Source organism: Gadus morhua, chromosome 11 (genome assembly GCF_902167405.1).
Source record: "Gadus morhua chromosome 11, gadMor3.0, whole genome shotgun sequence".
NCBI classification, from domain to species: domain Eukaryota; kingdom Metazoa; phylum Chordata; class Actinopteri; order Gadiformes; family Gadidae; genus Gadus; species Gadus morhua.
In genome coordinates, this window is record NC_044058.1 from 10,332,273 (window position 1) to 10,349,412 (window position 17,140).

The 17,140-nt window shown below is 42.3% G+C and overlaps 2 protein-coding genes across 3 annotated transcripts; one reads left to right on the forward strand and one right to left on the reverse strand.

The window, feature by feature from the left end:
* The first annotated feature begins 1,348 nt into the window (after positions 1-1,348).
* Positions 1,349-2,672, forward strand: LOC115554634 (putative nuclease HARBI1). Of its 2 annotated transcripts, XM_030371425.1 has the most exons (3): positions 1,349-2,049; positions 2,139-2,505; positions 2,640-2,672. In XM_030371425.1, the coding sequence occupies exons 1-2, from the start codon at positions 1,380-1,382 to the stop codon at positions 2,498-2,500; spliced, it is 1,032 nt and encodes a 343-aa protein (XP_030227285.1). In that variant the 5' UTR covers positions 1,349-1,379; the 3' UTR covers positions 2,501-2,505; positions 2,640-2,672. The 2 variants fall into 2 exon arrangements, with proteins under 2 accessions (XP_030227285.1, XP_030227284.1); XM_030371424.1 differs by lacking the exon at positions 2,640-2,672 and having other exon boundaries at positions 2,139-2,538.
* On the reverse strand, positions 2,493-3,613 carry LOC115554636 (myb-related transcription factor, partner of profilin-like). The gene is made up of 2 exons (XM_030371426.1): positions 2,929-3,613; positions 2,493-2,779 (listed from the first exon to the last, which is right to left on the reverse strand). Exons 1-2 carry the CDS (start codon positions 3,329-3,331, stop codon positions 2,523-2,525), a joined length of 660 nt encoding a protein of 219 aa, XP_030227286.1. The 5' UTR covers positions 3,332-3,613; the 3' UTR covers positions 2,493-2,522.
* Between the last annotated feature and the right edge of the window lie 13,527 nt (positions 3,614-17,140).

Sequence of the window (17,140 nt, forward strand, 5' to 3'; positions counted from 1 at the left end):
TAACACAGCGGCACAAGCGTAATTTTCTCCAAAAGCTATAGGCCTACCTATGTAATCGCACTGACTGAATTTTATACTGCTACTCGCAATCCGTCTTCACACTCATGGTGACTATTTTTCGATTTTCTTTTAAGTGTCTTCTAATGTGTGTTTTACAGACTTCGGAAGTCCAAAGTAAGAAAAGATCTCCACCTTATTAATAAACACCTCTAAATTGGTTCTTACACAGCCGAAGTGTTCTCAGCTGTGCGGATTGAGGTAGAGAATTTGGATTTGCATACATACACGCAACGCGGCACCCAGTTCTACGCATGCGCTCAACGGTGGTTCCTATTGGCTCGCCGATTGACGAGTTGGTTTTGTCTGCCAGTATGGCACTCCCGCCGTTTTTTAAATAAGAAACGGACGAGAGAAGCTCCTTATTGGAGAGTCGAACTCCGTAGCTCCGCCCCCGGTGGAGCGGACCTAATGGAAACCGTATTACTCTGGTTTTTCCCTTCACTTTTCATTGATTTCATGAAGGACGGATTGGGGCCGGAGTCTTTGCAGATTCACTTTTTTCTCTTGATCATTGCCTTGCTTGATCTAGGAGGAATTCGTTTTTTATTAAGCTGTTGTGTTTTGCACATCCTCTGCTTTTTTGAGTCTTCTGTGCCCTGGGGCCTCATGTACAAAGCTTGCTTACGCACAAAAAAGCTGCGTAAGCAACTTCTCACGCAAACGTTCGGATGTACGAAGACTGACTTGACGTGAGAAAGTGCGGTTCTCCACGCAAACTAAATGCCTGGCTTACGCACATTTCTGCTGCATTGTCAGTTGGCGGCACATAGAGGCAAATCAGCGCAACAACATGAGGCCTACGCGATCACGAGTCAAGAAGTAATATTGCAATATGAGGCGAGTTCAAAGTGGATTTGAACATCGGGATGCGTGATCTTAAATGCACTTCAATAATGCGTTATTGTTGTCGAGACGCATAATGTGACACTGTTGTTAGGCTAAACTTAAACAGACCCATAAAACTAAATTGTCAATATTGGAATGAAAAGGAAATTAAAAGGAACCCCCAGCAATATTATTTTCAGTGATGGCTTGTTTATTAAACGTTACATATTTTCCGGACCACGCATGACATATGATCTCTCTTCACACATTTGTTGTGAAATTCTTGACTGCAATATTATTATATGATGCTGAGTGGATTAAGCGCAAGATTGTTACTTAAAATCAATCCATCAATAAACCAGTCGGCCAATTTCGAATTATGTGTATATTATTGACACCTTGGGTGTATGGGAACAACCTATCGTCAACATGCATCAAATTAAATGAGAATATAAAAGCAGGTGCAAAATGTGGCAATAATCGATAGGTTGACAATGGCAGTGTTGGCCTTATTAGAAGATATTGCGAATGGTCACATTCGAAATGAACGAGTGTTCCGTGATTATTACGATTTTTTGGCTCATGATGATGACTGGCTTATCAGCCGATTCAGATTTCCAAGAGCTATCCTCTTGGAACTATGTACTGAGTTGAGCCCGGGTTTGGAGAGGCAGACGGCGAGGAGTCACGCATTGCCAGTTCCAATACAAGTCCTGACTACGCTTGGTTTTCTAGCAACAGGATCATTCCAGAGGGAATTGGCTGACCGGTCAGGAATGAGTCAGGGAGCTCTGAGCCGCGCCATTCCGCCTGTTTTAAACGGGATCATCCGCATCTCAGCCAGGTATATACGGTTTCCATATGATGCAGTAAACCAAGCAAACATCAAAGCGCAATTTGCAGCGATAGCCGGTTTTCCCAATGTAATCGGAGCGATCGACTGCACACACATTGCAATAAAGGCGCCATCTGAAGGGGAATATGAGTACGTTAATAGGAAACACTTCCATTCCTTAAACGTGCAAATAATCTGTGATGCCCAAATGCGCCTTACGAATATCGTGGCAAGGTGGCCTGGGTCAACCCATGATTCATTCGTCCTGAGAAACAGCTCGGTTGGGAATAGGTTGGAGGCTGGAAGAGTGTGTGATGGGTGGCTAATTGGTAAGCAATTTAAAACACTTTAAAGTGAATTTACTGAAATCTAGACATGTTGGGTAGCCTATGCTGTAATTGTACCTATTACTCCTAAGGAGACAGCGGTTACGCCTTACGGCCATGGCTGTTAACCCCCCTCGCCAACCCACAGACTGTCCGAGAGCAGAGATATAATGATATCCATGCACGCACTCGGACAGTCGTGGAAAGAGCGATAGGGCAGCTGAAGAGCCGGTGGCGCTGCCTTGACCGGAGCGGGGGAATGCTGCTCTATCACCCTGAAAAGGTGTGCCGCATTGTGCAGGCATGTGGGGTTCTGCACAATGTTGCGCACAGGCACGGCGTGCCATTACGCGAGGTAATGGACCTCCCAGAAGACCCAGACCCCGGACCAAACAATGCGCAGCCCAATGTAGAGGCCATTCGAATCCGGCAGCAGTTAATAGGCAGAATATAAAAAAGGTAAACGGAGACAACATTCATTTTTTAACTAGTTCTTTGAATGTGAGACTAATTGCTTGTAAGGCCTCCGTTATTTCTTTGAGGTTCGAATTCATCTCCTGAATTCCCTTAACGATCTCCTCCTGCGAGTCCAGCACAGCGCGAGTTAAAACCCGGCCTTTCCCACTGGAGGCAGAAGGGGGGCAATGGGCAGTGGAGACGGAGACGCCGGACACGCCTGGCTGGGGGTCTTCCTCTGGCACCATCAGCTGTGCGCCACTTGGTCCTTGGCTGTCTGTGATTAAAGAATGTATATAAATTACAATCACATTGAGGAGAACGCGTTTTATTGCTGGCTAAACATTAATCATGTATACGGAAATGCAGGCTAGGGCCTATACTAGCAGGTATAAAAGTTCTTCAAATATATGAAAACAATTGTACCTTCCGTGGGATCCTGGGCCAAGTCGGAATCCCCTTCGGCTGGCGGGACCACGCCAAAAAGGAGCCGATCCCCCAGCACTGCGGCCACCCTCTGCTCGAATAGGGCGAGCTCCCCGACTCCGGCTCCGCTGCCCGTCTGACCCACGCTTCTCCGGTGGGCAGAGACCTTTTTTTTGACATCAACTTTTATGTCCGACCACTTTTTTTTTATATCCGCCACAGTTCGGCTTTCCGCCCCAACCTCATTAACAGATTTTGCTACCGATTCCCACGCCAGTTTTTTTGTTTTAGTGCTGATTCCGGAGGAAAGAGAGCCAAACAAGATTTTATTTCTGGCCTCTACCTCCGAAATCAGCACTTCCACCTCGCATTCGCTAAAGTTCTTCTTTCTTGCTTTATCCATTATCTCCTTTCTCCTAACAAGCGCACTACTGCAGGCCTGTTTATACTAATTAGCATATTAAATGAGGGAGGAGACTGGGCGGAGAGTCGGGCTCGTGCACGTGCGCACAATTTCACGTTAATTGGGATGTACAAAGAGAATCTGCGTGAAATCGTGCTTACGCAAGGATTGATACATCCGGATTTATTTGTGCGCAGCAGCTTTCCAAATTTTGGCGTCCGCAAAGTTTTACTCAGAAATCCACGCAAGTCTTTGTACATGAGGCCCCTGGGGTCTCATTTATAACCGTTGCGTACGCACAAAACGGGGCTGAAATTGGCGTACGTGACTTTTCACGCCAAGGTTGTGATCTATAAAAAACCAACTTGACGGGAAAATGTGCGCAGCCCTAAGCAAACTCTGACCCATGCGTACGCATGGTTTGGAGGAAAAGGAGAATTGGCGACACAGACGGTGTGGTGGTGAACTGAAGTCAGACCGAAGAATTGCAGAGTGAGATGAACGATTATGTTTTATCATCGCCCTTCATCAATTTAATTTCAACCCGTATCATGCGTTAAATCCTAATCAGAATAATTTAAGTCCACTGCGTTATTTCTCAGTTATAACTCCAGAAATATCTCCTTAGAATATAAATAAAAAGAAATTCTCTATATTTAATCCCGTCACTCCATACTGTCCACTGACGGCGCGACTGCATGGAATAAAGCATCTGTCCAACATGTGTCAATAACATAATATTTTTATGTGACACTGTAAACACATGATCGAATGTCAATTAAATCCCAAGTGTAAAAAACCAAGCCACACTCATCACAATCGTTGTCCGTTACTCTTGATGCTTTTCATGACAAATCAGGCATTAAAAAGGGGTTATGTTCAAGAACATTTTACGTGGGTAATTACAAACTGATTATCCAAGGCGTTCTCGTCAGTCTTATTACCGTAACCCTATAAATACAGAGGTGAGCGCCGTGGTAATGCTGCACCATATGGCACTTCTGGCGGACCATGCAAATGGCAGGATTCGGAGGGAGAGGGTATTTAGGGACCATAACGATTTATTGGTAGGCTAGATAAAAATATGTAACTATGTCAGACCACTTCTTTTTTTAATTCTGGGACAGTGCGCTCCGTGCTACTGACAGAGTTCACTGCTGCAGCAACATGTTGCCACTCACTCTGCTTTTTGTTGTTGGCGATCCCTATCCCGTGACCGCCGAACAAAACTACCTTTCGGGCCTCCATCTCACCCACAAGTGTCTCCACTTCAACCTCCGTGAAATTTCGCTTTTTTGATTTTCTCAGTACTTCTGCCATTGTTTCCAACAAGACATAATACCGACATCTGAGTCTGTTTTATATGCAGATCGCATTCATGAGGTCATTTGCATTGACCATTTATGGTTAAAAAGGGGCGTGTAGAGGGCGGAACGTGAAGCTGATTCAGCTGCGCACAATTGTAGTCAGTATGTGATTTATAAAGCAAAGATTGCGTACAGGTGTGCGTACGCAGTGTTTTATAAATCTGAATATTTTTTGGCGCACGCAAAACTTGGCTTCTGGGCGTACGCACATTTTTAGTAACGATCCTACGCACAGTTTTATAAATGAGACCCCTGGGGCCTCATGTACTAAGACCTGCGTGGATTTCATACTGAAACTTGGCGTACGCCAAAACCCAGAAACTGTCTTACGCACAAATAAATTCAGATGTATCAAAGTGTGCGAACGCATGGATCCAAGCACGTTTCTTTCGTACATCTCGATCAACGTGGAATTGAGCGCACATGCCGAGGTGCCAAACTCCTCCCTGTCCACGCCCTCATTTAAATATGCAATTTCATTTATATAGGCCTCTGGACCTGAGATTCACCTCTTAATCCGATCACCTGGCACCATGAACAGAGGCAAAAAACGAAACTTCACGGAGTCTGAGCTCGAGATTTTGCTCCACGAGGTAGAAATGCGCAAGCATATGCTATTTGGAACCCTGTCAACAGGGATAAATGCAAAACAAAAGAGAAGTGAGTGGGAGCGTGTTTGCGAGGCCGTCAATGCAGTGGGGTCTCAGCAGCGCACACACTCTGAAATTAAAAAAAAGTGGTCAGACCTCAAGGTGGAGGCGAAGCGGAGGGTTTCTGCCCACCGCCGAAGCGTGACCGCAACAGGAGGGGGGACGGGAGTGGGGGAACTCTCCCCCTTCGATTTGAGAGTGGCCGCTTTGATCGGTGACACCAGTGGCGTAGCCAGAAACTAGTGGTGTTCCTGTTTTTTTTTTTCAAATTTATTAACTCCAAAATAATACATTAACCATGTATTTTAACAGAGAACAAATGCAACCGCTGCAAAACATAAATGGACGCAGTGCCCAGAGATGAAGAACACATAGAACGTGTGCGCATACTCATGGAGCCATACTATTACGCATGGTTAACAAACCCATTTAATCAGTATCTGAACAACACCGCTGCTGGGTTAAGAATGTAACGTATTTGCTGCTATATTTGCGCTGCAACTGAATTCACAGGGCGAGGCGGCGTGGCTCGGCTTTGAATGCATTAATTATCTCATATTAATGCATTAATGCATATGAGGCCGGTCTGTCTGGACTCATATTAATCTCATATGATGATTCCGTCCCACATAGCTGGCATGGCTCGGCTCAGGGTGGACTGGCACACTCCTGACCGATCGGCCAGCTCCCGCTGGAAGGCCCCTGTTGCCAGGAACCCCAGCGTGGTCAGCACCTGTGTGGGCACGGACAACCCCTGGCTCCTGGCTGTGTGGCGCTCTAGGGCCGGCCGCAGCTCTGCGCACAGCTCCAGTAATACTGGCCTGGGGAAACGAAATCGGCTCATGAGCCAATCATCATCATTTGCGAGTAAATCCTCGCGTTCCCTAAATATACGTTCCCTTCGGATTTGACCATTTGCGATGTCCTCTAACAACGCTAACGCAGCCATTTTTAAAACAATTTTCTTCATCCATTGCGCATGCTTTTATAGCCACCCATATAATTGCAAGGTGTGTTAATCGTTCATTCGTGTGTCTGTGATGTGCAAATCACTCTGATGAGTCATGGTTTTCACCTTTTTTCCCAGTTTCCCAGCGTCACCTCTAAGTGTCGCCAAAGGAACAATAGCTGTAGAAACGTGCGTACGACAGCTCTGGAGCTGGCGTGGGGACCGCACATTTTTACGGTCATTTCACGTTTTGTACATCTGAACGTGAGCGTGGAAAAGGACGTACGCCACGTTTTTGTGCGTACGCAACCTTAGTACATGAGGCCCCTGGTGACTAAAGTTTCTTGACTGGGGTCTAGCAGGAGTACATTGATTAAGCTCCGCTCGCAGCTTCACCTTAGCCCATAAGGCGAAGCCTAGACGGCGTAGCCTACATGAAATAGAACGATAGTTATGATATTATAACTCTAGTTCTATGATTGTAGGCGTAGCCGTCTAGTTTCCCACCTGCTGTACCCTCCAAATGGGACAAGCCCATAAGGCTAGTCATCTTGCAAGGACTGTCCAATCTGTTGCTACCGAGTTCTGAAGCAGTACAACCTCCTGACAGATGCATACCACATCATAGGCCTTGCATACAGGTTCCTGCTTACCCTCTCTGTCACACAGGTAGCATGTGAGCGAAGCTTTTCAACCCTGAAATACATAAAAAACAGGCTCAGGAGCTCGCTCTCTAAACAGCACCTGGAGATGGCTACTCAAACAGATGTTTTGCAGATGCTGGACAGTGAGAAAATCATTGACGGCGTTGCAGAAAAGAGTGAGCTGCTGCAAAAACTACTCATGTAGTGGGCTTATAATAAAACTGTTATAGTATGGAGTATACTTATATTGTTTTTTATATCCATATATATATATATATATATATATATATATATATATATATATATATATATATATATATATATATATATTTTTTTATTTATAACCATATATATTTATTTATTTATTTATGACCTTAAAGAACCTGGGCTGACAGAGTTAGTTTAGGTTCTGTTATGTAACTTACTGTTTTGTTATGCACCTTCAGCACCCCTACACACACAAACAATCACACACCCAGCATGCAACACTACTGATACCACTGATGTTCACACCCCATCGTATGTTCTGTTCTGTTCATTTCTAATGTATTGTTCATACTAATTCTACCCTCTGATTCCAGTTTCTTTATTGTGTGGTATTTCTCTGCTGACATTCATTCCTTAAGGCTTTGTAGTTATACTTGTATAACCATCTGATACTAGCCAAGAGGTAAGCATATTCATCTAGCAAACTATACCTACCTTGGAGTGTTACAATAGCCAATAATCATTTTATTCCATGTGTCCATCCAGGCAAATTGGTGGATCCAAATGTATTAAAAAACAAACACATATATGATGTAATTTCTTTGTAATCATCCAAAATAATGTTAAGTGTATGGGTATTTTTCCCAGAAGGCCACTGACTGTTCGATACGCGCGATCCATTGAGTGGGCCGCGCGCCGTGTATTGAGTGGGCCGGTCCGACAGAAACTCCCGGGCCACTTTTTTCCCCCAGTCCGCCCCTGACAGCATCAATAACAATTATACTAAACAAATGAAGAAAAATATATCCCTTTGGTAACAGTAACAATCACCTGAAATGATCTGTTCCTTCGGATACTATCTCACCTTGAATATAGTTTAAACATGTTTTGGAATGAGGGTGCCTGAAGCCTGTTTTATGTTACACAAGGAAGCTTCCCTTGCTGTTCATCTTAGAAACTCAAAAAGGAGGCGCAAATTCCATTTCAATATTACTCACATGAAGTTATACATCTTGCTACCGATTCAAAATAAAGAAAAACAATAAATAATGGGTATGCAACAGTGTTCAGTCTGATTTCAGATACATTTATATTCTTACCACCATTAAAAAATATATATCTCACAAAGGCAATGAGTGTGTGATGGCTAGTTTCAGCAGCCCCACCTGGCCCATTCTGAATGGACTCTGATGCTGGGTGAGGCTGCACAGCACACCTGTTGCACATTGAGTAATCAGTGTGCAGAGGTTAACCCAGCCATCTCCACACACACTCAGGGAGAGTTGTGGCAACATGGAACACTAGGCCATGCATCATTGTCAACAAACCTTTACAATAAACCGGTCTTGCGATGCAGATCCATCAATCTAACTAGATTCAAATAATGTAAATATTAATTGTTTTGCCAAACCAGTAGCTATTTCCACTTGGTGAAAAGGAAAATATAATGGACTTGCTGATACAAATAGACACAAAGTGCCTGGTGATTGTTTATGACGTAAGTTTTTTTAGAAGATGTACTTATACAGATCTACAGAATTGAAGTATTATTTTTTTTACAGATTTTGTATCAGTATAAATGACAAAATATGTTGCATTCATTCTAGACATTAAATACAATTGTCGTGGCCACCTCCGAAAAACAAATTACCCCCTTAGTATTAAGCTAATCAATTGACTATACATTTGCAATAAGGAATATATTTCAATTAATCCTATTTATTATAAATTGACAGACATGAAAAAAGTATCTCTCTAGGGGAGATAAAGACTTTTATAGCAATATTAACTCTAGATATGGTTAAACATGTATCATACCATATTGGGGAAAATATAATCTAAATATCCAAACCCCAGATTTTAACAAATTCTGAATACCCTGCCCATGTGTAGTTCATTAGAAAATCAGATCAGATAAGAATAGCCTTACGATAAACTCACCCTCTCCAAACCGAATGTACAATTATACCACAACTTCAGTGACACACAAAAATCTGTGTAAACCAGAGCATACTCACCAAGAATACTGCATGAGATCCTTCAACGAAATATTGCACAGATTCCCTTAACCAAGACAATGCATAATCACATTTTCAGCCAAACAACAATTATCAATAATTTCATATATTAACTATTCCAAGAAAATCTCCACTTAGTCAAAACTTTTGCTATGTCTTTTTTGTGCGATTTTGTGGGCTGTCTTTTCCCATGTGTCTTAAGCACTACGTAAATATTCAACTACATTTGGGTTATTTGCAAAAAGGGGGGTTAAGACAGACGCTTAGCCTTATCATTACCTTAGTCTTAATTTGTATGGGATAAGTGTCTGACTATGTATGTGGTTTCACTCATCTACTATACAATACGACTACATCAATGACCACAGCAAACTGGAACCCTGGATTCCTACTGTGTAAGTATACACCCGTTCATACTTTATATTATTTAAAAGTGGAAGCCTCATTAATTGAATTTCTGGGACATTTAGATACACACTGACAATGTCCAAAGTTAAGTAGTATTTCGAATTGAATCTTGCATTGATCTATTGAAAAACTATCCATAGCATGGCTTTCTCAATAATAAAAATTACATTTTTACCTTTTTGAATTCAATGCTGCAGTGAAACCAAGTATGGACACCAGGGTGCTTATTGGCTTCTCAGGTATGGGGGAGACAAATCATTTTTTTAAGGATGCTTCTAGGATGCTACTAACTTTTATAATTAACTATGTAATAACTGGAAGGTTATGGTGTGTTTTCAATTTGGAAAGTGCGACTAGATTCTCATCACAGTTCTGAACTTTCATGCAATGTAACCTCAACTCACATCAACTTGCAAGTGTTTTGTGGGCTAAAATAATTAATCAAAAACAATTATTTGACAAAACAAGAAATAAAATCAATGCAAATCAGCCTCAAAAGTGAACTAGCCTACTCTGGCATTGTCATCCTCACATCTGCCTGTCCACTGACACCGTGATTCCACTGGCAAATTGCGGACCATTTCTCAGGGAAAACCTTAGTTACAATAGTGAGTTTACAAACATTTGTGTAGATATGTGCTGTACTTATTCAGTTGGGAAATCTCATGCAGTCTATAAAGTAGTCTGGTTGACGGGAATCGATTGGGACAAAGTTAAGAAAGCTTTTTTATTCCCTGGTCGTTGCTAAAACCTTACATTTATTGGACAAATAAGGCTTCATCTGCATTTAATATGAACGGATCAAAGTCAGTTAGACCAATATATTTAATTTATGTTCCCAGGAATTAATGAATTAATGATGTATTGTATTAATGTTTTATTAAATAATCCAATAATGAAAGGTACAAGCTATTATATGAAAAATACAAATGGATGTAATGATTTCATACCTGACTAAATCCAACAGAATGTGGTTTCTACCTAACTTTCAACCGCTGTTAATGTAACATTATGCAAAAGTCTACATTTTACATAATTGATTAAAAATGAAAAGTTGGTAGTTGCGTGGAGCCAAAGTAGCGATTAACAATGGTCAGAGAGTACACAAGTTTGTGTATCCTAAAAAGGAACTGATGTGAACTTGATAAGCATTCAATCTGACTCCTCTCACAATAACCTTAATTTACCCGGAATTCTGAATTGAATAATCATCACAATCGTAAGGTTGTTTTTGAAATGCTAATTGTTCAATGGACTATATTGAAAAAGTACCACGTGACCCTTTTACATTATGGATTTTAATAGAAATGTGCCATTCAGGGACCCTCTGTCCCTTCATTCAACTAATTTAAATGAGGAATACAGTCTCACACCTTAATAGTTGATGTGCAAATATAATTGCAATAAAGCCCAGGATGTATGTCGATTGGACAAGTAGAGTGACAAGAGAACATCTTCGTAAAAGAGATAGCAAAACTTAAGAGTACATTCCCTCTGAAAACTGGGCTTTATCATTTATCATTATGAAAACATTAACGTTTTGTTAATTTTTTGTTTTGCAGGAACTTAATATGGAACTCTTCGTGCTAATGATGTTAGTTGTAGGTAAGGAGGCAAGATCTTAATTTCCATAAATAAATAGTTAAATACCCTATTTTTTATGATTGTTGGAGAAATGTAATTGGTAGGAGAGATTCAGTTGACCAACATTCGTTTACCGGCCATTAAATGTAAATCTGACGTAAATCAAGCTTTGGATAATCGATATGTTTTTAAAGGTAGTGAGTATTCTGTACATTTAAAGTTCTCCCTGTGACAACAAATCTTCATTGCTTCATCGGTCCTGCCGTTTCTCAAAGTTAGGGGCAGCGATTGTGAGGAATTACCATACATGAAACTAAATGTATTTTAAGAGAGGGATATTTGTACATTTGCAATGACAGCATTTAAAACTGAAATTGAGGATTTCTGGCCTTTTTTTTGAACTGTTAGAATGAATAGGTCAAAATAATACTGTTGGTTAACAGTTTAACGGTTTATTGTTACAATCCCTAGTTGGCAGGGGTAAAAAGATAAAATTCATGTTTTTAGGATACTTTGTATTTATATTTCCCTGAACCTTTTATTTAAGCTTCAAGTCAGATTGAAATTCCCTTTTTATTTCCAATGTGATGCATTCCTAGGACCCCACATTCCAACTATTCACACCTGGCACGAATTGATCGTGTATGAGACCTTGGAATTTCACTTTGTCAACATCTCAATGAACTGGATGGATGCTCAGAGTCACTGCAGACTAAAACACACAGACCTGGCCACCATCGAAGGAACGAAGGAAATCACGTGCTCGCCTGATGTTGAGCTGTTGGCTGTGGGACTGAGACCTTACTATCTGCCCCGTGAGTTCTCGGCTGTCATTATTGTTGTTGTTTACACTCCACCATCAGCTGTTGCGCGGCGGGCTTGTGACGTCATTCACTCCACCGTCGCAGACCTGCAAACTCGGCATCCCAACTCTCTCATTATAGTGAATGGAGACTTCAACCATGTTAACATCTCAAAGACACTGACTGACTTCACTCAGTATGTGACCTGCAGCACCAGAGGGGTAAGACATTGGACTTACTGTATGCCAATGTTAAGGAGGCATACAGTGCAACAGCTCTCCCCCCCCTGGGCAAATCAGACCACTGCTTGATACAACTGTCTCCTATATACAAACCTCATGTGAGGAGACAGCCAACCACCACCAGGACTGTACAGCAGTGGTCTGTGGAGGCTGAGGACGATATTGAGGGTCTCACTCAATGCGTCACAGACTATATAAAGTTCTGTGAGGAGAGTGTTGTCCCCACCAAGAAGGTTCGCTGCTTCCCCAACAGCAAACCCTGGATCAACAGGGACATCAAAGTCCTGTTGAACCGGAAGAGGAGAGCCTTCATGGAAGGAGACAATAAGGACACACAGAGGGAAATACAGAGAGAGCTGAGGAGGGAACTGAGGAGGGCTAAAGACTGCTACAAGAACAGAATAGAGGGGAAGCTGCAGCAGAACAACCCCCGAGAGGTGTGGGCGGGGTTGAGAACCATCACTGGCATGAAAAATGCTGGAGGATCACAGGAAGGGACAAAGGAACGGGCCGACAAGCTAAACCTGTTTTTTAACAGATTTGACTCACCAACTGGGGCCAGACCAACACCCCCCTCCCCCTCCTGTACTACTCATCTCTCTGCTATACCACAAGACCCGGGGATGGCAGCTTTTGCACCTCCCCTCCCAGCACCACCCTCTCTCTCTCTCCCTTTCCACAATTCTAAGGTGGCTGGACCAATGTCAAGCCCAGGGATCAGTCATTCCCTCATCACACCCCCAACTATCCCAGTGACCCCAGCAACAACAAACCCCTTCATCAACACCAGCTACGTGAGATGGCAGCTCACCAGGATCAGGACATACAAGGACAGAGGACCGGACGACATCAGCCCGAGGGTGCTCAAGATTTGTGCAGAGCAGCTGGCAGGAGTGTTCACGCATCTTTTCGGCCTCTCCCTGAGGTTGAAAAAGGTGCCAACACTCTGGAAGACATCCTGCATAGTCCCTGTCCCGAAGAAGGGACGACCCAGCGCTCCAAAAGACTTCAGACCTGTGGCTCTAACGTCACACGTCATGAAAATCTTCGAGAGGATGGTCCTGGAGCACCTCAGGCCCTTGGTGCTTGACTGCCTGGACCCACTGCAGTTTGCGTACCAGACCGACATCGGCGTGGAGGACGCCATCATCTGCCTGCTTCACAGAGCTTACACACACTTGGAGAGGCCGCAGAGCATGGTTAGGATCATGTTCTTCAACTTCTCCAGTGCTTTCGACACCGTCCAGCCAGTCCGGCTGGTGGAGAAGCTCCAAGTGATGAAGGTGGATCCTGACATGGTGGCATGGATTTCAAACTACCTCACGGACAGGCCGCAGTATGTCAGGCTGCGACACTGCTTGTCAGACGTGGTGACCAGCAACACCGGCACACCCCAGGGAACTGTACTTTCACCGTTTTTGTTCTCCCTCTACACCTCGGATTTCTTCTACAACTCCCGAGCATGCCATCTGCAGAAGTTCTCTGATGACTCCTCCATTGTTGGATGCATCACAGACAATAGGGAGGAAGAGTATAGGGAACTAGTTGAGAACTTTGTGGGATGGTGTGACGGGAACCACCTTCAGCTCAACACCGGGAAAACCAAGGAGCTGGTGGTGGACTTCCGGCGCAGAAAGAGCACCCCAATACCTGTTTCCATAAACGGGGAGGAGGTGGAGATGGTGGACACCTACAAGTTCCTTGGGGTGCACCTGAACAATAAATTAGACTGGTCAGACAACACTGAGGCCCTCTACAGGAAGGGACAGAGTAGGCTGTTCTTCCTGAGGAGGCTCAGGTCTTTCAAGGTGTGCACTAGGCTACCACAGATGTTCTACCAGTCTGTGGTAGCCAGTGCCACCTTCTTTGCTGTAGTGTGCTGGGGAGGAGGCATCGGGAGCGGTGGTGCCAGCAAGATGAATAAGCTGGTGAGGAAGGCGAGCTCTGTGGTGGGGATGAAGCTGGACTGTGTGGAGGCTGTGACAGAGAGGAGGATGAGGGGGACAGAGAGGAGGATCATGGACAATCCCTCTCACCCTCTCTACGCTGAGCTGAGGCAACTCAGGAGCACATTCAGCCACAGACTCTCTCAGCCACGTGCCTCAAAGCGCTTGGGGGGCTCTTTCATCCCATCAGCTATCAGACTTTATAACACCTCAACCCCCCGCTCCCAACGTCCCCAAAGTCCCAACAGCTCCTTTATCCAGACCTGTTTAAGGACTAAACCGCACACCTAAGGACTGCACCTATTGTTAACCTTGTTATTTGTTATTTATTTACTAAATTTTTCGATTACTTCAGGGTCCCTGCACATTTGGCACATTTATATTTTATATTTATACTTATATTTATATTATACCTCATATTTCATCGTACTTATTTATTTACTGAACACACAGGTCACCTACAAACGGAGAGTTACATGTATATAGTATGTTTGTTTTATCTTAACTTTATCTTATTAAAATAGTTTTGTACTATAATTTTATTTTCAATAAGTAAATGTATTGTATATATACTTTTTTTTCGCACTTCTCTTTTCCCACTGTACTGCTGGTCACCTGTGAATTTCTCCCAAGGGGGATTAATAAAGGACTATCTTATCTTATCTTATCCAAAACGTGCAAGACCTCCTCATAGTGGTATCAATGCCTCTCAGTCCCCTTTCATGGATTGGACTGTACGATGACCTCATATACTGGAGGTATTCCTCAGAATTTTGGGATTACGAATCAGTTTGGTCGAATACAAGTTATGTAAATTGGGCTTCAGGCCAACCATCGAACGACGGTGGAGAAGAGTTTTGTGTGCTGATGACTGGAGACGGCTCATGGGATGACCTCAACTGTTCATCAAATGCATCTTTTGTGTGTCAAGGAGGTAAGAGAACTCATGAATATGATGTTACTTTAATGACTCTATAACATGCCCAGAGGCAAACATACGCCTGCATTCAGCAATGTTTTAATGACTTTTATGTTTTTTTTTAGGTGGTCAATACGACCTTGTTAACCTACCACTAGCGTGGTTAGATGCCAGGATTCACTGCGGGACTTTCTACGAAGAGATTGCGATTGTTGATTTATTTATAGCATAAGAATCCAGGGATTCAGTTTGCTGTGGTCATTGTAGTTAAATAGTAGATGAGTGAAACCCCATACGTAGTCAGGCAGTTTCTCCTATACAAATTAAGGATACGGTATGGTTGAGGATAAGCATCTGTTTTGAGTCCTCTTCTTTCAAAAAAACACAAATAAGTTGAATATTTACATAAGGCTTATCACACCCAAGAAACTTCTCACGGTCACTGTCCAAGAAACACATGTCCAACATTTTGACCCAGGGAAGTGTTTCTGGGAATTGTTAATATGATATATATATTGATAATTTATGTGTTTAATGAAGGTAATCCCCGCTAGCAGGCTAATGCTAAGGCTAATAGCCGTTGGGTATTTCCTCCCGGTCACGACAGTTAAAGGGACAGTTCGGTGTTTGGATAAGAGTGTAATAGAGTCTGTGTTGAAATGCTTTGGTTTTGGTGTCTTTGAGAGTATTGTTAGAATAAAACAGGTGCTGGCTTTGGGTTAAAGAAGAGTTATATTAGGCTAAGGCAGGGCATAGAGTTCATAAAGGTTTAACAACAAGAAAGCAATAATAATAAATAGTGATTAATCAGAGTAATAAGACCAGGTTATACAGTGATTCAGTCTGGAGTAATGTTATTTTAATGTTCTAGGTAATTTGAGTTCATGCATTTATGTTTACCTTTACCTTTAATTCTACACTTAAAAGAGACAGTATTTTCATAGCTGAGGGTACATGCAAATACTATGGTAGAAATTAACCTTACATTTTACGTTAAACTATGATTATTATTAGGCCTACATATCATATAGATACTTTAATAGTGGAAGATAGCTGATCACATTTCCCCTAGATGTTAGGTGTCATGTGGCGCCAGTGAGTGGGTTCACTCTATTCCTATCTGATGTACTCTCTGAAGACAATGCTGACATTCACACATGTGCATCATCTCTGTTTGCATAGAGATTATATATGTTCAACATCAATATTTGATGAAAGTCCAACTTTGTATTGTGTAATGATTGGTGATATAAGGAGCAGGACGAGAGTCATTCTGCAGTGTCTTTGCAAATACCACTCGGTTTTGTTGTCTCTCGTTTGCGGGTTACAATAAACTCTCCATCTATACTTGACCCGGACTCTCCGATTCCTCTTGCATATAGCTAGTTGAAGTGAATTAGATAAGTCGTTAATAGAAATCTACGACAATACAACCTGTGGGCCCTGTAGTAAAGTGAACATGTATTTAGGTGCCCAGCATGGTTAGTTAGTAAGAAGAGATACTGAGTGTTGTGCTAAGAGTAGCAGGTCTATTGCAAGTGTATAAGATTACTGTGTATTATAAAGGGTATTATTATTGAGAGCATGTGTTTTGGAGATGCATTAGATTAGATTATATGGGCCTGTAGCGCCGAAGTAGGACAGTACACAAAGTATCGCAAATGAATGTATGCTACGCTAAAGAGGGCGCATCTCTAATGTCAATTGTTTATTTTTCCAACAGGAAATAAATGTGTTGCAGAAGAAAGAGCCAAGCTTCATTCATAGATCTGTAACACATGCAAAAGCAATGCTTTCCATAATATATTTCCTGTGTTCCAGTGTGAAACCAGGAAGTGATGCAGATCCATGCAAAGTTCAAACTAGATTAAAATAATGTAAATATTTTGTAAAACGAGTAGCTATTTCCACATGGTGAAAAGGAAATATAATGGGCATGCATATATAGGCAATATTTAAAATCTACCAAATTGCAGTCCCCCAAAACAATGAAATGCTCAGAGCTTATGGAAATAAATATGCGTAAATTATAATACAATTAATTTGAATTTATGCTGGAAATAAGTAACAAT

What these genes read in the sequence shown, in the direction of transcription:
- LOC115554634 (XM_030371425.1), top strand. Translation starts at nt 1,380, where the DNA reads ATGGCAGTGTTGGCCTTATTAGAAGATATTGCGAATGGTCACATTCGA. An exon ending in GTGTGATGGGTGGCTAATTG is followed by an intron (nt 2,050 to 2,138) that starts GTAAGCAATTTA and finishes ATTACTCCTAAG; the next exon opens with GAGACAGCGGTTACGCCTTA.
- LOC115554636 (XM_030371426.1), bottom strand. Translation starts at nt 3,331, where the DNA reads ATGGATAAAGCAAGAAAGAAGAACTTTAGCGAATGCGAGGTGGAAGTG. An exon ending in GGCCCAGGATCCCACGGAAG is followed by an intron (nt 2,780 to 2,928) that starts GTACAATTGTTT and finishes CTTTAATCACAG; the next exon opens with ACAGCCAAGGACCAAGTGGC.